At 40.5% G+C, this 22,633-nt stretch overlaps 1 protein-coding gene across 4 annotated transcripts in view; it reads left to right on the top strand.

Moving 5' to 3' along the window:
• The first annotated feature begins 702 nt into the window (after positions 1–702).
• The window catches only part of LOC148036112 (uncharacterized), a 127,364-nt gene continuing 105,433 nt past the window's right edge, over positions 703–22,633 (top strand). For all 4 annotated transcript variants that reach the window (XR_015690902.1, XM_087678103.1, XM_087678102.1 and 1 more), the window contains exons 1-2: positions 703–825; positions 9,101–9,381. Coding sequence is in view for 3 of the 4 variants with exons in the window: in XM_087678103.1 (XP_087534229.1) it covers positions 798–825; positions 9,101–9,381 (309 nt within the window). In the remaining variant the exon portion in view is untranslated. The remainder of the gene's footprint in view (positions 826–9,100; positions 9,382–22,633) is intronic.

Genomic DNA, 22,633 nt, shown 5'->3' with positions numbered 1-22,633 from the left:
CAGTGTTAGAGCTACCAAGTGTGACCCATCTTTCAATAGATTCATAAAAGCCTACATCAACATTAGATGCATGAGCAACTATCATGTGGTGGGTGTTGTTAAAAGTATAGTGTAGCACTGTTAGAGCTACCAAGTGTGATCGATCTTTCAACAAAATCATGAAAGCCTACATCTGCATTAGATGCATGGGCAACTATCTAGTGGTGGGTGTTGTTAGAAGTATAGTGGATATTGGAAGAATAATTGCTATGAGAAGTATAATGGATACCTTTGACAACCTGTGGTCTAAGGCACAATAGAATTATGGTATGGGGATGCTTGGATCTGCGAGTGGGGTGAGCATATGTGGTATTACATAATGCAAAAGGTCTTTCAAGAGGAGCTTATCAAGTAGAGAGATGAAAAGCATGCAAGACCTCTTGTTTTGTTTGCAAGATAAGCACGTGAATGTTGCCAAATTTATTGCTTTCAAACCAAAAGAAATTCCGCAAGGGTAATGCTCTTGCTCAGGAGCCTCCTTGAGTGCCTTCTTGTTTGTAAATGTTGTTTGCAAATGTGGCCTTTGACTTCTGCTTGCTTGATATCGTTTGATCGTTTCATTTTCACTTGAATATTCTTTTATTTATAAATTACCCCGAAATATAGATCTATATTGTATTAGTAAAAAATGAATTACAAAAATGGTAAGCATCCATAGGGGCACCTGCACCTTGCGCGAGACTTATTTAAGTTTTTTGCGCCTAGAATTTGAAAATTCTCAGGGATGGACGGGGGAGCTTGCGCACCACGCTAGAGCCATGCACCTCGATTGGCAACGACTCCCGGGTTCTCTCTCTCTCTCTCTCTCTCTCTCTCTCTCTCTCTCTCTCTGCCAGTCAGTCTGTCTGTGTGTGGTAGTTTTCCATACTAATATAAGACAACCTCGCCATAGAATATAATCTAACCTATCCTTGTATGGAGAAACCAAATTGAAAGATCACGTTGGATCATCGGTATATAAGTGAGAGATGTTGTAAGAACTGATGAGTAATTAGCATGCCAAACAGATCCAATAGAATGCTGGCGTGAAGAGGTTTTAGCATCTGACCCAGCACCCATCACTCTTGCTCAGATTTAGCGTAAATTGAAATCAACCAGCTTTTGTTTTTCTTAAAAAAAAAAAAGCGCCTTTAGATGGAGCAAGAATGCTCTTGGATACGACACATTCGCTTGCACATGTGCACAAAGGTGAAGAATTTGAGGGGAAGCAATGCGTATCACCCAGAAATTCTTGCCAACTTCTTTGCTCGGACATTGAATTTCAACAAACCATCAAGCATCAGCTATTTGACATGACCATGACATATGATAAATTGCTCGATGGCTGAAACATTTTGACAATAAGCTGATGCAATGCTCCCTTTTGCCAAAATTGTCCCATAGGTAGAGCACCCAAAACACTTTATTGCAAAGGCTGCCAGCTAAGAGGCATGTTGCATGTCATATGCCACCAGTCATGTATAGAGCAATGAAATGGCAATGCATGCTTAATTTTTTGATTTTGGATTACTACTTTGAACACCTCTATGAAGGATGCAGTTGAATTATGAAGAACATTTTCAAGGAATGAGAATCGCTATAGTGCTTGTATTCGATATGAAGAAGTTTTTAGAGATCATCTCCTCATAGTAACAAACAATGATAGGCCTTGGCAATGTTTATGGGAGGATCATCTAGTTGTTCTCAAGTTATAAATGACCATATGCATTAATTTATGATGTGAAGGATTTTGGGAATGACCCAAAGTAACAATCTATGAAATTAGATCTTGAGAATTACATTATTCTATATACAAGCTTAGAATAGAATCATCAAAATTTCTAGGGCAAGAATAGCATGAATTCAATGTTTGCTGTACATTTTGATGAGAAGCGTTAAGGAGAACTATATACAAGCTAGCAAGTGTTGTTTGATGACTAGGGCTTTGCTTGCAAGAAAGAAGCAGTCCATGCTTAAGTATGCCAATTTCCATTTGTTGGAGTCGATATGCCAATTTCCATTTGTTGGAGTCCATATCAGCCCAAGTGAACTCCCCAATGTGTACTAGAATCATGATCCACAAAAAAGCCAGCTAACTTATGGAAAGTTGATTCTTGATTGTGCTACTATGCACAATACCTTCAAAGCTAACCTTGACCTCTCCAACATCACAACATCATCCTTGACATAAAAGGCTACTTCCCATGCTTCAACTCCAACAACTCTATCTTAGTCCTCAAAGGCAGCCTGAGGCCCTTTGAGTCCACGGCTTGAGTGGAGAAAGTAGGACATGCGAGGATACACTAGGGTTTGTAGAGAAAACATGGAGAGTATATGACCACAATGTAACAAATGAACTTAGATAAGAATGCAAACGACGAAGAAAGAGATTGAATGATGAATGTTGAAATGAAACTCAGTGAACAAACTTGATATGCTAGGTGAATGCTCAAGGAGTGGAGGGCTGTCCAATAGTTGCTGTTTCTCGTGAGGGATGTAGGAAGATTGAGGAGCATGATGTTGTTAGCAAGCCTATTGTTACTTGTCTTTCTTTGTGTCCATCTCTTGATTGAGCATTTGCTAGAGTCTGGCAAAGGACATTTGGAGCTTTGGCTCTCTCTTTGTCTATCAATCCTTTGTATATTATAGCAATATTCACCTAGGCATATTAGATTGAGATTCGGGTTTCTAAAACACGTTCACTGCTGTCCATAACCTTCTAATTCATATCCACTTTCTTCCTTGTAGGCCACATGGCTTCCTAGTAGCATGCGACACCTTTCTCTACATTGCATGGCCATTTTTCATGTTGGCAGCTGATGTAGGCGTTGGGAAGTGGGCAAAGTGGACACTTTTGACCTAGTCAGCAACATTTCTTGCAGTCTGTCAGTTTTTGGATCATTCGCTAGGAGAGTGTCTACCCCATTAAGGGTCAACCTAATTTTTCGAATGAATAATATTGAAAGTTAATTTGGTTGGCTGAAAATTGGATAAGGAAGGTTGCCGCCTGGCAAACCTTTCCCATGCAAGGGTTGAAAAGCATTGGAGCTGGAGGAGAGAGGAGGGCTGATTTTGGTCGTGTCAAGCTGAGGGGAGAGTAGCTGACTGCTGTCTGGGGCAGATTCCAGCCCAGGAACCACCATCTTGCTGCAGTTGACATCAGAATCAAGGCTTGGAGGATGAGGTGAGAGTTGTGAAACAGGCACCTACAGATTTTGGGCTGGTTTTGGCAGCAGGCAACAGGTCTACAGGCTGGGAAGGGGCAGCAGCTGACTGTTTCAGCCTAGTTCTCGTATCAAACTACAGAATTTTCTCTCCCCTCAGCTAGTCTCTCATTTATCAGCTTTCTCTAAGCCAATCCCTAAAGATTTCAGCAAAATCTTGACTGTGAAGAGGAGCGTCTATAGAGTTGCTGTGGTAGACCCTAATTCATAGCAGAAATTAGGGTCTACCAACCACATGGGACCCATGCCCAAAAGAGGAAGGTCTAGCACTTTAATTCACTTGCTGAAATTTGGGGTAATTCAGAGAATTCAAGAGATCAGGCAGCTGTGAATGAATTTGGGGGACTAAATTCGTCATCTCAAGTGCAAATTGAAGGTCAATCCATGTCAAGCCATGGGGCAAATTGGTTTGAAGTCTTGCTATATATTTCGGCAGCAAGAGGTGTTGGAAAGTGAAGGAGATTCAAGCCAAATCTCAGTATACTTTTCCAATTGCAATACAAGCTAAAGCAATACTGCAAGGGCATGGTTGGATTCTGTCCATGGACAGATCCATATAGTACGATCTGTCCAGTCCGGTTGGACGTGTACAATCTGTCCAGTTTTGGTCCTTTTTTTTTTGGGAGTTGGTGTTAAAAGAAAAGTGGTTTTTTGCTTTAACCTTTTCCTCTTTATCCTCAATGACCTCTACGTGTACCTCGTTTACCACCTCCTCTTCTTCTATCTCTCTCTTACAAGCTCCTCTACTCTCTCGGATCTCCATTCACTTCTCTCTACTTCTACATACTCTTCCTTTTGTGTCTCATCCCCTATGTGTAGCTCTATTTCTATTTCCTGTTCCTTTACGTCCTCTTCTCTCCCTTCCCCTTCCCTTTCCCCTACCTCTACCCATATCTCTATATTCTTTACCCCTATCACAATGCCTAAGTCTCTTCATGAAGCCTTCGCATTATACATAGCTCAATGTTTGTATTTTTGTTTATGTTGTGCATTTATTGCTTGCTGTAATTAGTGCTTAATTAGGTCATTTTCCACCCTTTCAAAGAAGGAAAGCTGGTTTCATGGTTCGATGTTGGGATACGATCAAGTCCCTTGATTTGGTGGGCTTGTGGCACTTGATTGGAAGCTAGAAGCATTGCACATGTGTTGAATTTGTGATCAGCTAAGTGCTATAGTAAACATGTCTTCATATAGTGAGATGTGGTCAAGCAATGATGATGCTTCTCAGTCTGAAGACTCACAAAATAATCTTGGACAAGGTACTCTACATGCATAGCAAGTTGATAATGTTGGTGTAGATCAAAATGTGGGTCCTTCTAGGCATCTTGATACTGATGACCAGTAAGAAGATGAAGAATATGATGACCAATTTAGGGATCTGTTGAGAACAACAACTGGTATCTTTGCCCAAATGGATAAAGATCCTTAGTTCATACGTTTCTTGAATTCATCAAAGAAGGACAAAAAAGGCAAGTAGAGGAAGTCTCCTTCTAAAGATTCAAGTCAGCAAGATGTACCAAAAGAAGAGCCTATGTAGCCTCATGATGTTTCCAAATGTAGCCAATGATCAAAAGCCATTGGTGTCGATGGGGCAATCGATACAAATGCAAGGCCAATTGGGAAGTGCCAATCAAATGGATTATAGACAGCAAGGCATACATGCTAATGTGGGTTAGTTGGGGTATTTTAGAGGTGGTTTGGTTTTCCAAGAAATGGCCAGTAATGCTTCAACCATGGGAATGCATGGACCAAATGTACACAATATGTAACCACCTATGCAGGGTATGCAAAGCCCAATATATTCGGGTATTTGATGGAGACATTGGAGCTATGACAACCCTTGCATTTCAATTTTCAGGGTGTCATTTTAGTTTTAGCGTGTTTACACTATCAGTTAGATTGTTAGCAATCCTGCTTAGTGCATTGTAGTTTTGTGCTAGATTTGGGTTGTGTTCATGTTGGTAGGGCCAAGTCCATTAAGGCTGCACGTGTTTGCAGTCATCTCTGTCATGCACTGTCATCTCTTGCTTGTGAGCCTCAGTTTGAGACATTAGGAGCTCTAATATCTCTATAGAAGAGGAACAAGAACACGGAGAGAAAAGGAGAAGAGTGAAGATAGTAGGAATGAAAGAGAAATCTACACTAAATTTGGAAAGAACGTTGAATACAATGATGGACCAATCATTCCTCTCGCACACAACCCAAAGCATCGGTGAGGGCATTGGATTAGGTTGGAAAATGATGACAACATCGGAGATAGTGACGGTGACAGAGATGGAGATGGAGGTGTGTAGCCAGCTGCCCTTACCAGAGATAGAATGCCAAAATTCGAAATGTGCACTTGCAGAGGAGGAAGAAGAATGATCTGCCCATAGTGCCCACCAGCTATAAATAGCTGAAATGCCCCTAAACTGGCCAGCCAGCGAGCTGAGCCACTAAATGTGGTAGCTGGCTAGTTAAAATTCTCCTTGTCACGTCAACATTTTTGGCATTTTTTGGTGCTAGTGAGCCAAATTAAAATTCTTCTTACCACATCAACATTTTCGGCATTTTCTAATACTGGTTGGCCAATTTAGGGGCGTTTTGCATTCTTCTCCATCTTTGGTAGGGGCTGCTGGTTGCGTACTTTGTCATTGTCACCATCTCCGTCATCGTCCCCAGTGCTGTTATCATTTTCTAGCTTGTCCGGTGTCCTCATTGATGCTTTGGGCTATGTGCAGGGGTTGGTCAGAGCTATCATTGTATTCAGCATTCTTTCTAAATTTAGTGCACATTTATCTTTCATTCCAGTTGTCTTCTTTCTTCTCCTTTTCTTTGCGTGTTTATGTTCCCCTTCCATTGCACACTCTCACATGGTATGATCGCCTAAGTGAGGACACGGAGGTTTCCTTCAAAGAAGACCGCCCTACTGTTAAAAACACAAATTTTTAGTCTACTGTTTGTTGCAGAAGACACATATTTTTTTGCATTTTATAGGTGCTTTCAACAAAGGCGAGACATCTACAACTGTTTTCTTGCAGGTGGAGCTGATTATTCTTTGCGTTTGGGCTCTTCTATAGCCAAATGCAACAGATTAGTGTATTTGTAGGTCTAGAGGCATGGAATATCACTAGTTCCAAGGCTATGTTGACTCAGATGATGAGTCTATTCCTACTCCCTCTAAGAAGTGGCATGATCATTGTAGAGATCGGAGGTTTGCGCCCCATTTTGAACGAGAACTCTCTTTTGCTAGGTCACACAAATTGGAGCAGCCATCTTATCCCCCCCCGCAAATCATGTCTCTTGTAGGACCCATCTTTCTGGCCCTAGCATGCCTATGATGGCACCATCAGTGCAAGTGCCCATTCTTCCTCCTTTGCCTTGCCCAAAGACGATTGGCTGGATGGATCCAATTATTTGCTTTGGTCTTGCAAGGCGGAGTGTATTCTTGACATTCGATCTTTGGGAGTTTGTTACCCACCCTATTACTCGAGCCATGGAGGATCCCAAAGTGGGATTGATGATGGACCGTGCAGCCTTATGGGATTGGCTCAACTCTAGAGCCCTTTCCTTCCTCTTCATGAGCCTACATGATTCTTTGTCTTGGTGCATGCATGCATGTTGTGGACAATGGCATAAGTGTGGACAAAACTTTCTTCTGTGTATCATTAGAAGACATTTGCCCACATAGGATCACATTGGAGAAGAGACTTTGGATGCTCAGTATTGATGACTCTCCTTTCATGAACGATTACATCACTAAGCTAGAGGATATGAGGGATGAGCTTGCATCTCTTGGCAAGATGATATCTTCAAAGGATATGGTGATGAGTCTCTTGACTCAACTGCCATCTTTGACGTATGATGTCTTCTACACCAACCTTCTTACATTGAGGATGCGAGAGACTCTTCTATGGGAGGAGCTAGCCTTGCTTATCTTGGAGCATGATGAGTGCCTCAGAGAGGTTGGAGCTAGTGGATCTAGGCTCTAGCTCCATGAAGGCTTTCATAGTAGGTACGAGATGGGGGAAGAAGAAGGAGAAATCACAAGCCAAGCACAAGGAGAGTTCTTTAGGTGTTGACATAGATTCAGAGAAACCTAGTTGCTGTAGGAAAATTTGCCTCAATGATGAGGAGTGAAAGGAAAAAAGAAAAGATAGTACAACAAATACATAGATACAGTAGGATGAGGAAAGATGTCATCTCATCCAACGCCCATCAACCTCCAAAGGAAGGCAAAGCTCTCTGTAGAGGGGCTTTTTATGAGCAAGTCTGCAGGATTTTGGTCAATTGAGATCTTGACAAGTTCAACAAACCTGTCCTCAATGACCTCATGAATGAAGTGATATCTCACCTCAATGTGTTTCATCTTCGCATGGAAGACCAAATTCTTGGCGGTATGGCAGATACCACTACTACTGTCACACAGCCTACAGGAGTATATCATCATTGGACCTCATCTTCTGTAGGTGTTCCTTTGGATAGAGCAGTGGCACTTAGCCGGTCTAGGCGCCTACGTCCACCCGGACGAAGGCCTAGACATCCACACCACAGACAAATTAAAGCCATCATTGAGCGCCACAGGAGACAGATGCCGAGACGCCTTAGCCATGCAGAGATACACCTCCCTAGAGAACAGACATATCATTGATGGAGAGTTTTCCTTTCTCTACTCTCACTTTCAGATCACTGACATGTTTCCCCTTTTATAGGACACTATTTCATTTCCTTTTCAGTCTTATAGGCATGTTTTTCATCTTTTTTCTCGTTCCAGATGAGAAACACACCATCATTGTATGTACTGCTTTGGTCTCATAGGCCACATTGGCCTTTTAGAGACGTTAATATACTCTCTCTCTCTCTCTCTCTCACACACACACACACACACACACACACACACACACACACACACACACAGACACACGCACGCACTACAGCAAGCGCATCTCTTTACTTCACCACCATCCCACATGCACATACATCATATGTGGATCCTACATCTGTCGGTTGGAATCTCCACCACCTCTCTTATTGTTTGCCTTGTGGAGTGCTTGGATTTCTATTTTGTGCAACTCTTTTACATATCCCATCTTGCTAGCCAAGTGCAATATTTTAAAATTTAAGAGCGGTGCCACATTTAACTAAGCTCTTTAGGGCAAAAAAATAATTATACATTTCACCCAGTTAGAGTAGCATGACAATGAGGGGAACATGATGAGAATGAGGGTGTGGGGAGCTCAAATGAGTGTGAAGGCAAGCAGGTGGGTGGAGCAGCAGCAGCAGCACATGTGCAGCCAAGGGGTGGCGTGAATCTGCTGGTGGGGAGCAGAAATGACAAAGAAAAAGGGGTGGAAGAGGTGGAAGAGGGGTGAAAGCTACATGAAGGGAGAGGAAGATGGCCCAAAGGGGAGGTAGGGTGAGAGGGGAGGATAAGGGGAGGAGGAGAAGTGAAGGAGATGTTGTGCTGGCAGTGGTGACAGTAGGTCAAAAGGGGGGAAGGGGGTAAAGCAGTTTCCTCTTTCTAAGTCTTTGGCCCAATCAAGGAATGCCATATGCTCTCCAACACTTTGATAATAGCAAAATACTATTGAATGCTTGTAGCGCAATAGGACTTTTGGGGTTCTGAAAGAATGTCTTATTTTGAAGTTCTCCGGTAGTTCATGCATCTACTATAAGACACTTATAGAGATTAGACCATGGCTATAGTTCAATTGTATAATGCTTGCTTATTTGGCCATCTTGATTTTAGGAGCAGTGCTGTCATAAAAAGGGCATTAACGAGTCTGCTATGTGCTTGTAAATTTGTATATTTTATACAAATTAATTGTGATTCACTCGCCTAACCAGCAGTTTCTTGCTGTTCCTATTCTTTTGGACAGGCCATAGGCATCTAAAGGGCCGAGCTGGTCATACAGCAACGCTCCTTGGAAAAGATATCTATGTTGTGGGTGGTCGAAATGGCAATGAGTTTTTCAACGATGTATGGGCTTTTGACACTCGGATAGAACAATGGCGACTTGTGCAAGCCAAAGCACCATTTCAACCACGAGCATACCATACTTGCACCCTTATCAGAGACAGTGAATTATGGATAATTGGTGGGAGTGATCCTACTACTATGTTTTCTGATGTGTATGTTTTTGACACGGTTTCTTTGAAGGTAGAACCCTCTTTCCAATAATTTACCCCAAGTTGTGAAACATAGTGGGCTTAGTTTTCTGGCCCTATCTTGCTCAAATTCCATTGATTTTTTGACAGAAGGCTTGGATTATAATGAAGTTAAGGAACCAGAATTAATCATATGAAAGCAATGAAGTCGGTTTCATCGTGCATCAAGAAAACGATTTGTGCTTGTTCACTTTTTGCTCCAATTTACTGGAATTGAATATTTGTTTGCAGATGTTTTTATTTTGAATTGTTTCACTTAAGCTGAACGCCCTACAATATGGTTTAGTTAGATGTTTATTTTTGGCTATTGTCTCATTGATTAGCCTTGGTACATAGGAAGATGAGAAAGGAGGGAGAGATAGGTATGCTAGGGTAAGATGAACATTTTAGACTTGTTAAAGTTGTGTAACTATTGTGTTTGCATTATATGTTCACCATGTTATTTATGTTGTCTTCAAGTTTCAATAGGCGATATAAGAAATCCATAAAGAATATCGGAGCCCTTGAATTGTCCGAGCAGCAAATAGATTGTGCATCTGTCTCCAAGCATGTATGTATGACCCACTCATAAAGTACAATACTGAAAAAACCTGAAGGCAAAGTCGCAGTAGCCATTTCATGCATTGTGACAAGTTTTTTGTACATTTGAGGACAGAATCCATGGTTTGCTAACTGATCAAATAAAATTCTTGATGTGCCATTTCACTTGGCCAATGCATTACTTGGAGAAGGCCCTACAGGAAGTGATATACCACATGGTGGTGTGAAGGACCTGGTTAGCCACCACCACCCTCCCTGCTAATGAAAGTCTGGCTGTACTCCAGTATAGAAGTTTCTGCCAGTGCTCAAGATTTAAGGGTGTGATGCTAATTAATGAGAGTTCCTGAGTCCCTACCTCTGTTGCAGCCACAAAATCCCTGAAGTTATCTTCACCCCTTCTAAGCAAACTACTAAACAAGTATATCATCTGCAAGCTCCATATCTGGAAGCTCCTCAAAATTTGGGATGGACAACCTAACAGATTTGTTGTTTGTAGACCCAAATAGATCTGGCTCGCTTATTATCCATACAAGGGATGGAAAGGCAGAGCAGGGAATGCTCTCTGCTTGCTGGAAGGAGCACCTTTTTGTTTCTTTCTCTAGAGTGACTCTAGGCACACTTGCAAAGTGCAATATCATACTGAGTTGTACGGTACGTTTAGGTAGGATGAACTGTTCATAAGAGTGAATCTGGAGAGGATCTCAGTATAGGTGCGGTGATTCACTTCACAGGCTATATTCATCCTATCAAGAAAATGTCTTGAAATATTTCTTTTTCTTGTGAAGAAGCTTAAATTAAATGAGTAAAAGTATATACGTCAGGGCTTCTGGCCAACCATAAAAAATCCTAACAATGCACAAGCCAAGCCAAAAGGTGTGAAGAAAGCTGCTAGGGTTTGCACTGAGGAAACACAGAGTGTACAACCACGACAGAAACACAAGAGACAGACACAAACATAGATAGTAGAACTCAAACCCTAGACGCAAAACTCAAAAACTCAAACACAGAAACTCAAACACAAACAGAAGAAGGGAGAGAAGAACACAACTTTGAAGTGAATGAATCGTGCAAATGAATGTAAGAGTGTATAGATACTCAAGGGCTGAGCAATGTGTCGGAGAGTGACGTCCACCGGTGATGGATCCCAAGTCTGTGACTACTACAAGAGTGTGGAATCTACAAAATGATGATGCCAGAAGGGTTTGAAGCACTAAACGCAAGTAGGAGAAGGTGATGATGATGTTGGCGATGGTTGGAAGATGACAAACACAGCTTGGAGGAAGGCGCCAGGGCACTGCAAGGGATGATGGAGAGGTGGCAGCAATCTCGAAGGCTGGACAGCCATGTAGAGGTAGACTGATGGCTGAAATTTGTACTCAAGGGTGTGAAACCTGCATAGATGAGAAAAAGGCTGAATGGGGGCAGCCTGCCTATTTATAGATGTTGAAGGCTGAATGGGGACCACTGAAACACTCTCGGACTGCTCCCCTTTTTAGGGTTTTTCATTAATTAAGTGTGTTTTGGGGCTGTTTAAGAATGCTAATCAGCTGAAAGACATGTTTTAGCTCAGCAAAAGGCTATCAAAGCCTAGCACAAAACATCATGCCACAAGCACAATAGGAGTAAAGTGAACAATATCTAGCCAAGGAGCAGCTACATTAGGGAGGACCTGGTGCACAGATCGGATGCTGTATGCTCGCGTAGTGAGCGCCGGAAGGTTCCCAAGAACAAAAGAACTCTACTTTTTGCACAAAACTCAAGGTAGAAAGCATGCACGACATGAATAAGAGACCAATTGGGTGCAATCTCCCCCCATGCCTTGTGTGAGCGCTCCACAAAGCATGTATTTTATGTATTAATCATCTTCAAGCTTAAATAATAGCCCAAATGACAAAATAGTACGCTTTTGGCTTTTGAGTTTGCTTTAGTGCCAAATAGAAATAAAGCTAATGGGCGGGCGCCCAAAGAATCAGGCATACCCAATACAATGTCCAAATACAAATATCATAATCGTATGCCCATGCGCATACAAAAATAATAAATAAATATCCAACGCCTTAATAAATAGGTGCGACAAAATATAGGCGCCATGCCTAAGGTATGCGCCCATCAAAATATAAATGATAATTCGAATACACGCTATCCTCCAATGCCTTCCTCCGCCACTGCTGCTATCTCTACATATCAACTGAAGCATTCACAATCGTTAGTAAAATAATACAATTAAATCGACAAAAGTGAATACCTAGCAGTCTTCAGCTACATAAATAAATCAATTGGTTAGAAATCAATCTTAACCTTAATTTATCAGGAGTGCGCACTCTAAACTCATAAGCGTTTATTAATTTAAAATGTGTTTTGCGGAATCACCCGCTATGGAATCATCCATGTATACACTAAATTAACGAAACGCCTGAAAAGGATAGGCGTCCCCATCGACTTCTTGTACAAAGAATCCACTTTGTGTATGAGCCCCGATCAACAAAGTTTACGGAATCCACCGTAAAACCTCACGGAATCCACCGTGGCACGGAATCCACCGTGAAATATGCCTCCTGGCATCATATCCCCGGGGTGGGATAGCAATTGTCCTCAATTGCTATTAGCTCAATGTGGAGCTAACAGAGTGGGGAAAGCTTTTAAGTCTCTAGCGTGCATCCATTGGGCCTCTTCAACAGGATGGTTTTTTAAACTTGACCAAATATCTAGAATATCTACGGCCAGTTCTAGTGGTCATAAAGTTAGTATCTATGATAGCTTCAGGCTCAAGGATTTCAGTCTCTTCATCTAGCAAAGGTGGGTTTTCATAAACAGGGTGTACAGGTAATTGGCCTCTAAAGGGTCGTAATAAACTAATGTGAAAGGTGTTGTGAATTTTTCAATGTGGTGGTAATTCTAACTTAAATGCATTGTCATTGATTTTGTGAATGATCTTAAATGGTCCATAGAATCTAGGTGCTAATTTCACAAATGGTTGTTTATCTATACTTTGTAATCTACGTTTTTTTATTCTTAACCAAATATAGTCATCAACTTTGAAATTCATGGCTTGTCTTTTCTTATTGGCTTGTTTTGTATATGATTGTTGGGCTTTGGTAATCATGTCTTTAACCTCATAAAAAATAGTAGCGTGCATGTTAGCAATATCATCAGCACTCTGAATTCTATTTGATAAAGATGTAACAGACGTAGACAATCTATAACTATAAATCACTTCAAACGGTGCTTTCTTTGTAGCAGTGTGTGGTGTATTGTTATATACAAACTGAAGTAAATGTAAATGTGTATCCCATGTCTGTGGTTTAGAAATAGTGTAAGCACGTAAAAGATCTAAAATAGTACTGTTAGTGGCTTCTGTTTGTCCATTAGTCTCAGGATGAAATGCAGATGAGAAATCAATCTTTATTTCTAAGTTAGCAAACAAAGTAATCCAAAAATTATTACAGAATTTAGAATCACGGTCAGAAATAATAACTTTTGGTAATCCATGATTAGTGAAAACAGTTTTAAAAAACAATTGTGTTACCTGAGATGCTGTTAAAGTTTTTTTGCATGGAATGAAATATGCTTGTTTACTAAACCTATCTACAACAGTCCAAATCATATCATGGTTAGCTTTAGTGTTAGGTAAACCAGTAATAAAATCCATAGAAATCTGTTCCCATGGTCTTGATGGAATAGATAAAAACATAAGTAAGCCATACTGTTTACCATGATGTCTCTTAACTCTTTGACAAACTAAACATTCAGAAACAAAATTAGATACATCAGTGTCCATATGTGGCCAATAAAAATCTTCAGTCCTTGTACGCAAAGTAGATATGATACCTCTATGACCTTGATATGGAGGATAATGAATCTCATTCAAAACAAAAGATCTAAATGGAACTGTAACACATAATCTCTTTTCATAAAACATGAATCCATCGTTGTAAGACAGTGAATCAATAGGAATCCAGTTATTTTCAACTAATTTATTCCAATTAGATTGAAAAGTAAGATCCTGATGATAAGTATCTTTCATAGAAGTTAGAGAATCAAATGATATGACAGAGATATTATGAATGGTCGGTCTTCTACTTAAAGCGTTGGCTACTATATTTTCTTTACCTGGTTGATACTATATAAGGGGATGAAAACTCTGAATGAAAGCTGCCCATTTGATATGTCGGTCCGATATTTGGGATTGACTCAGGAGATGTCTAATACTTTGTTGGTCAGTTTTAATCATAAATTCAGAACCCATTAAGTAATGTTTCCATTGACGTAAAGCTTGTACAATAGCTAATAATTCTTTATCATATGTAGAATATTTAAGTTCGGATGGTTTCAGTTTACAGCTAGAATAGGCTATGGGATGATTATCTTGCATAAGGACAGCTCCTATTCCAGATCCGGTAGTATCAGTAACTACTAAAAAGAATGGTCTATTGAAATCAGGTAGTTGTAATACAGGAGTATGGATTAATGCATGTTTCAATAAATCAAAAGATTTCTATTGATTATCAGACCAATGATAAACAATACATTTCTTTAAAAGTTTAGTCAAAGGCAAAGCAAGTAATGAAAAATTTCGCACAAACTTCTTGTAAAAACTAGCAAGACCTAGAAAAAAACATAACTCATGCACATTTTTGGATATAGGCCAGTTCAATATTGCTTCTATCTTCTTAGGGTCAACCTTAATACCTTCTGATGACACAATATGACCTAGATATTCAATTTCTGTTTGAAAGAACTCACTCTTTTCTGGATTAGCATACAATTGATTATCTTTCAACAACTTGAAAACCAAAGACAGATGTTTATAATGCTCTTTCTCATTTTTACTGAATACCAAGATATCATCAAAGAATACTATAACACAATACTGATATTTCAAAAATATGCGATTCATCATTCTACTAAATGTAACAGGTACGTTAGTCAATTCCAAAAGGCATCACTAAAAATTCATAATGTCTAAATTGTGTTCTAAATGTAGTTTTAAATATATCAGATTTATCTAATCTCACTTGATGATAACTAGATTTAAGATCTATTTTACTAAATATGGCAGAACCTTGTAGTTTATCCATAAGAAGATCTACCCTAGGAATTGGATATCTATTCTTAACAGTAATTTTATTTAGGATACGATAATCAATGCATATGCGATAAGTATTATTATTATTCTTTACCAACAAAACAGGTGCGCCAAATGAAGAACTACTAGGTCTAATTAATCCTCTGTTTAATAATTCCTTAACTTGATTTTGAATTTCTTTCTGTTCAATCTAGTTATGTCTATATGGTGCTTTACAGGGTGGTTGTATACCAGGAATTAAATCTATTTTGTGGTCTTCAGGACGTGAAGGAGGTAGTCCAAGTGGTAAATCTTCAGCAAAACAATCTTTAAATTGTGCAATGAATTCTTTATGCCTAGGGTGCATATGTTTTCCTTTAGCTTGAAGTTTATTCACCCAAATTAGATAAGATTTACTACTTTTACGTAATACACGTTTAGCTTGAGTATGAGTAAGCAGTGGAAAATTATTAGATGCGTGCATACCATACAATGTAATTTGTTTTTCTTAAAAATGAATTTTAATTGAATGCGTGGAATAATCTATGTCAGGATTATGTTGATGACACCAAGGCATACCTAGGATAATATCACTGGACTGTAAAGGTACAACTAAGAAATTCATTTTTTCAGTGTATTTACCAATTTGAATTTCTAAATCTTGCACCTCTTGTGTTCCATTATACCTTATGCCTAAGAATGTTGCTTTAATGCGATAATGCATAGGAACAGTTTGTAATTTCAATTCTTTCACTAACTTTGCAAAAATAAAATCATGTGTACTACCATCATCATGCAAAATAATCTCTTCTTTTCCATGCACTAAACATTTCATTGTCAACAAAGAATGTGGAGTTGGCATACCTGGTAAAGTATCCAAAGGAGTAGCAATGTCGTCCCCATCTTCCGTAAAGTTAGGCATTTCCTCATGTTCTTCATCTTCCATTGCTCCAAGATAGTTGATATGGATAGGTAGCTTCTTCGATTGGCAATTGGCTGCTAAATGTCTAGGTTGATGACATTTGTAACACACTATAGGTTTGACTTTAGATACATTGTTTGCAATGGCAGGAAGTCTAGGAATATTAGGATTTGGCTGTGAGGATGGCTTAGGGTTTTGATTGGTATTTGATGGCAAAGCATGTGGTTTTGTCCAAGACTTACGAAAAGATGATGAAGGAAATCGACTTTGATTGAATCTTCTAAAATTTGAATTGAATTGCTTAGAACCATAGTTACCATTTGTTTGAAATTGTTGTGGACGTTTGTCTCTTTCTCGAATCTTATCTTCAGTGTCATGAGCTAAAGAGATTGCATCTTCAAGGGTTGCAGGCTTGAACATATTGACTTCAACGTAGTAATGCCCAAGTAATCCAGACATAAACTTGCACTTGTGAGTCGCTTTAGGTACGTCTTCAAGCATGCGTAGTTGCAGTAAGGCATTCCAAAAGCGTTCGGTGTACTGGGAAATAGGCTCACGATCTCTTTGCTGAAGAAGGTCCCATTGCTTTATGGCTTTTTCATGGAATTGTGGAGGAAGGAAATTCTGCATAAACTTCTTTTTGAAACTCTCCCAGGTAGTGGGACAATCTATGCTTTTACGAACCACGGTCCACCAAAGCGATGCTTTATCCACTAAATGATTAGTGACACATTTAATTTTATCTTTTTCAGCGTATGTCTCTTCATGAAAGTAATCATCAAACTGACTGATGAATGCAAGGACAGTCTTTCCATCTTGAGTTCCATTGAAAGTACAGAATTTGAAATTTCTTTTACTTATCTTTGTTTCTTTGCGGATGGATTGAGCTTCGAGAGTCGCATCTATGGTACGTCGGATAAGATCTTCGGGTTGTGGTCCATCTTTGTCGGTAGTCGATCGTTGTAAATTGGCCAATTGAACTTGCAAAGCTTGCCGGGCTCTTCGTTCTTCATCCAACTGTATCATAATTAAATCCAATTTTTGTTCCATCGTAGGTTCAGGAAGATCGCCCTCAGCCATTAAATCATCCATATTTTGTTCCGTCATCTCGTAAAAATTCAAAAGACCTCACACTCTTAAAATCCAATTAGCGGGATGAGCGTAGCTCAAAGTTGGATATACAAGGCTTATAGATTTTTGTTTGGCTTTCACGGTCTTCGAATTTTGCGGTTGCGGGATTTGAAGTCTTCGTAGAATCTGCTGTGTGTGCTGAAACTGATTCAGCAAGTCTACGTATGCGAACAAAGTCTTCCAGGAAACAACTTTGCAGTTCTGTGCTTCTGCGCAGGAACAGTCCTTATGGGAGTTTTTGGAATAAGTCAATTTTGATCTCTGCTAACTTACAGAACTTGCAGAGTAATGAAACTTGCAAGACTTGATAAACTTTGAAATTTTTTGACTTGTGGCTTATGTAACTAAGCTCTAATTGAGCTTATTGACAGTCGACGAATTTTAGGGGGGGGGCGTTTTTCAGCCGCCAAAAATCACGGAGATAAGCCGCTGCTGCCGTCGATTTGAAAATTTCAATCACTAAGCTTTTTAAAAGCTTAGTTTTAAGCTTTAGCTTAAACATTGAAGATTAAAGATGAAGCTTATCTCTGTTTTGTCTGAGAAAAAACGACTTGTTGAAGAAGATCTCCGCTTCCTCAGGCCGGTCCTTCGCGATCAGAGGCTGTAAACAGAGGTTCTTGACCGCCAGGAATCCACCCGTATCGACCGTTCGCGATGAAACTGACTGTAAAGCTCGATCGTTCTAGGAGCTCCGCCTTCGTGTAAGATGGGTAGCGATTGGAAGCTCTCGATCTCAGCTTCGCTCTGATACCACTGGTGCACAGATCGGATGCTGTATGCTCGCGTAGTGAGCGCCGGAAGGTTCCCAAGAACAAAAGAACTCTACTTTTTGCACAAAACTCAAGGTAGAAAGCATGCACGACATGAATAAGAGACCAATTGGGTGCAATCTCCCCCCATGCCTTGTGTGAGCGCTCCACAAAGCATGTATTTTATGTATTAATCATCTTCAAGCTCAAATAATAGCCCAAATGATAAAATAGCACGCTTTTGGCTTTTGAGTTTGCTTTAGTGCCAAATAGAAATAAAGCTAATGGGCGGGCGCCCAAAGAATCAGGCATACCCAATACAATGTCCAAATACAAATATCATAATCGTGCGCCCATGCGCATACAAAAATAATAAATAAATATCCAACGCCTTAATAAATAGGCGCGACAAAATATAGGCTCCATGCCTAAGGTATGCGCCCATCAAAATATAAATGATAACTCGAATACACGCTATCCTCCAATGCCTTCCTCCGCCACTGCTGCTATCTCTACACATCAACTGAAGTATTCACAATCGTTAGTAAAATAATACAATTAAACCGACAAAAGTGAATACCTAGCAGTCTTCAGCTACATAAATAAATCAATTGGTTAGAAATCAATCCTAACCTTAATTTATCACGAGTGCACACTCTAAACTCTTAAGCGTTTATTAATTTAATATGTATTTTGCGGAATCACCCGTTATGGAATCACCCATGTACACACTAAATTAACGAAACGCCCGAAAAGAATAGGCGTCCCCATCGACTTCTCGCACAAAGAATCCACTTTGTGTATGAGCCCCGGTCAATAAAGTTTACGGAATCCACTGTAAAACCTCACGGAATCCACCGTGGCACGGAATCCACCGTGAAATATGCCTCTTGGCATCAGGACCAGGTCCGCTGAAAGCATGGAAGAGATTTGGCATAATAGTAATCCTCGAAAATGGGCCAGATGCCCATAAATATGGACATTGAGAAAATATTTCTAATGCTTTTGTTTGAACCTATGCACACTGTCAATGTAGTATTGTTGGTGGAGTTTATTGTGAGGAGTCTCGTTTCTGGTGAGGAGCTGTGAAAGAAGCTATTGCTATGGAGACTAAAGACCATTACTCCTAATTTCAAAGGACTAGGACAATCCAACATTCACTTGGTTCTTTCAGCAAATCAGAGTTACATGAGTCTGAGAGTTTGAGGTCATATTTGTAATTGCCATTAGTTCAGCTTGAAGATACGAGATTTCTAGGCCTTCATTAGATTGCTCCAACCATCGTTGAAGAGATGTATTTGGGGGAGTGTGAGGTGTCTCCTTTCAGGTGGGGAGCTATGAAAGAGGCTATTGCTATGGAGACTACAGACCATTACTCTTGATCTCAAAGTACCAAAATAGCAACATTCACTGTGAAACCCCCCCCTAGGATCCAATCTACACATGAGACACCACGCAAGCCAAACTCACCATAAAAGGGACTGGACATTAGAACTCACCTCCCAGCCATAGAGCCAAACGGGCTCACCCCGAGCATGGGGGACTAGTAGCACTTTGGGTCATGACCACATCCCAAGGATTGGCGTCCCATACTCCCAGCCCACACCATCCTGGTGTACGGATGCGTTGGTCAATAGCCAAGAGTCTAAGAGTGGTGACCACAGAATGATATGCACAATAGGGCCTTGAGCCTTATAAATTGGGCTCAGTTGTCCGAATACCGAAGTGCCCTTAGTGCATTCATACTAAGTCACTTCATGACCATTGTGGATTGGCCCCAAAATTGGCACCCCTTGTGGTATTTATTTAACTTGTATTGCTAAAGGTTATAACCAGGCCAGGAGTCCAAATGGGTGCTCCTTACATCATGGATGGTGTGACGAATGTGTCCAATAGCCACCTTTGTGCACAAGGCTCGTGGAAGTGCGCTTGATGGCATACACTCTCTAACATGGGTAATATTACATATCCTCCTGTAAGTCAATCTCTATTTGCTTGTGCCATGGTGAATCTCTCAGCAGCGAATGCAGTAAATAGTACCCCAAGTAGACATATGAGTGTATTACCTCCACATATCCAACTCCTAGAGTGAAGAATGATCTCCTCCATATTGGGGCTGATGTGGGAAGATTAGGATCTATGTTTTCTCAAGATTAATTGTCAATCCACGTTGTGTGCAGAAGTCATGTAGGGCATTGAGATGTTGCTGTATACCCTCCTATGACTTAGATACTAAGATAATATCATTAGCATAAAGCATACTAGAGACCACAAATATATCCACTATGTTCACTCCGATCCCTCCTTGTTGATGTGGTCCTCCATCTCGTCGATGTAGAGTCCAAATAGTGTAGGGGAGAGAGTGCATCTTTGCTTCATGCTAATGGTGCTAAAAGTTGAAGCTAGCATGTGGGATCACATTTTTTCTCATTTTTTTGGGAAAAAAGCAACAGAAAAAAATGAAAATTATGGGAAAAAAACACAAAAAAGTAGTGGCTAAGGTGGAAGAGGTTTAAAAATAGTAAAAAATCAGTCATACAGCATGAGGATGGGGTGCCCTGAACCCATGATTGCAGCAAAAACGTCATTTTCTCTCCTTTGCTACTCCTCAACTATTTCCAAGCACTGTACTACCTCTAAATTGCTCCAAAACACTCAGATTTCAAAGTTCTTGTGGGTATGTGACTTTGCTAATCCTCAACTATTTCTGAGCACTCTCTTCTTTGCTACTCCTCAACTATTTCCAAGCACTCTACTACCCTCTTACAATTTATAGATGACTCAAATAATATCTAATGGGATTCTTAGTGTTTGCAGCCTCTGTAGTAGTTTATCTTGTGAGATTGTATCAGAAGCCTTGCGGGATTTCCATGCCTTTGGGCTTCTTATGGGTATGGGGGGGTGTGACTCCTGTAATTTGTGCCATGTGGTGGCCATATCTATGCTTATAATTAGTTTTTATAGATCCCAGTATTCTGCCCCCTTGTGTGCTTGCTGTTTTCGGTGGAAGAGATCCCGAAGTGCAGTAGGCAGCCTTCGAAAATGTCTGGCAGCAGTAAACACAACTGTGTGACGTGGCAGATCTATGGACTTTGCAGACTGCAAAATACAGATTTGCTGATGTGGCAGGCAGAACAATGCAGAAAACAGGTAAATGCAATAGTGTTGCTGACCTGGATAGTAGGCAGGCAGGCTGACAGGCTGTACAGCAGCTCTAGGAGATGTAAATGCAGTAAACACAGGCTGTTCCAGCCTTTAGACAACAGTCACCAGCTGGTAGGGATGATGGACAACAGCAAAAGACTGATCAGCGGTGCCAAGAGGTAGACAACAGTGGACAGCAGCTCTGGTTGAGATATCCTTTGCGTATGGGATGTGGACAGCAGTGAAAAGGCACCTGCAAGCAATGAGACTGAGGCTGAGTGGTGGACAGCTTGTCTATTCATAGATGGTTGGGTCCTCCCAAATTAGATTTTGGATAATGGGGTACAAACATTCTTTAGGACCATGTTTCTTTTAATGAAAGTTTCGGTAATTTGATTAATTAAGCTTGTTTTGGGGCTGATTTAGGTGGCTAATCAGCATGTAATGCATTTTTAGCTCAACACCCCCTCTCAGGTTCATAATTGGAACCAAAAAGGAAATGTACTCGCCCAAGCCCATGTATTTTTCTTCTCCCAAGGTGTCCCATTCCAAAGCATTCAAGGTATCGGACAAAGGGTGCACCTTGGCTACCCAATGCCCTACCAAGGCTACAAAGGCAATGGTTATCTTACGAAGAAAGCCCAACTCATTACCCAAGAGAGGTCAAGGTATTTGACAAAAGGTGCTCATCGGCTGTCCAGTGGCCTACCAAGGCCTACAAAGGCGAATGGAACCATAGTGCTTTGCTCTTTTGTTTTTTTGGAAGGGCTTTTAACCTTTGATAATATTTAACAGCTAGTATAGGTTTCAACCAATTTTTGTCCTATTGAGTAATGTGTGCCTCTAGGGGAGAATAAAGGGATGGTTAGATATAACACATCACAACATGGACAACCTATCCTCACCACCACTTGGTGTTAGTAATGAAGAAATCTATGGAGGGTATGCGGTGAAGCAAAAACTAGAGGTCGTAGAAATAGGGAGATTGCCATGTGAGTTGCTATGATTATGGTGGATCTAGAGTCAACCACTCTTTGGCTGAAAAGAGATAAATACACATGTTTACAAGAACAAAATGCTAATGCATGGGGTTATGCAAGAGGCAATGCAGATCATCATACCATTATGCTTATGCAAAATGCTATGCCACGGTGCCACTTGGTTAGTGTCCTTGTAGGGGAATTGTTCACTTGTCCAAGTGCCCTTTTACAATCATAGTCATCTAGAGAAATTGGATAATGATACAATGTATAAATAATAAATACCTATGAACCAAAATTGTGTCACCCTCAAGAGAAGAAGGGACAGCTAGAGGGAATCACTCTCTTGTCAATTTGTAGTAGTAGGGAATGGTGTACCCACACTGATCGTGGGTAGCAAGTACTAAAGAACCGGTTCGCCTTGGTCAATATATTTGCAAAATTATTTGATATAGGCATAGACGGATGGTGACTAGTTGAACTTGCTCTCTGGTGAAATGGAAGTGAACATCAACATGTTGTATTTGTGGATTGATGAGTGGGTCATGAGCTAGTGCAATAGCACTCTACTTGTCGCAGTAGAGGACGATCGTTTTGGTGAAACACATGGAAAGTGAAGTGTTGCTAGTAATTCCAAATAGATAGCGTCGGTGGTGCTGTCAACGAGGGCTGGATACTTTGCCTTGGTTGTGGTAGCAGTCATCGTCTCTTGC

This window comes from Lygodium microphyllum, chromosome 5 (assembly GCF_053477565.2).
Source record: "Lygodium microphyllum isolate KBCC chromosome 5, Lygodium_microphyllum_v1.1.10, whole genome shotgun sequence".
NCBI lineage: Eukaryota > Viridiplantae > Streptophyta > Polypodiopsida > Schizaeales > Lygodiaceae > Lygodium > Lygodium microphyllum.
This window is presented reverse-complemented; position numbering and strand designations above follow the sequence as displayed.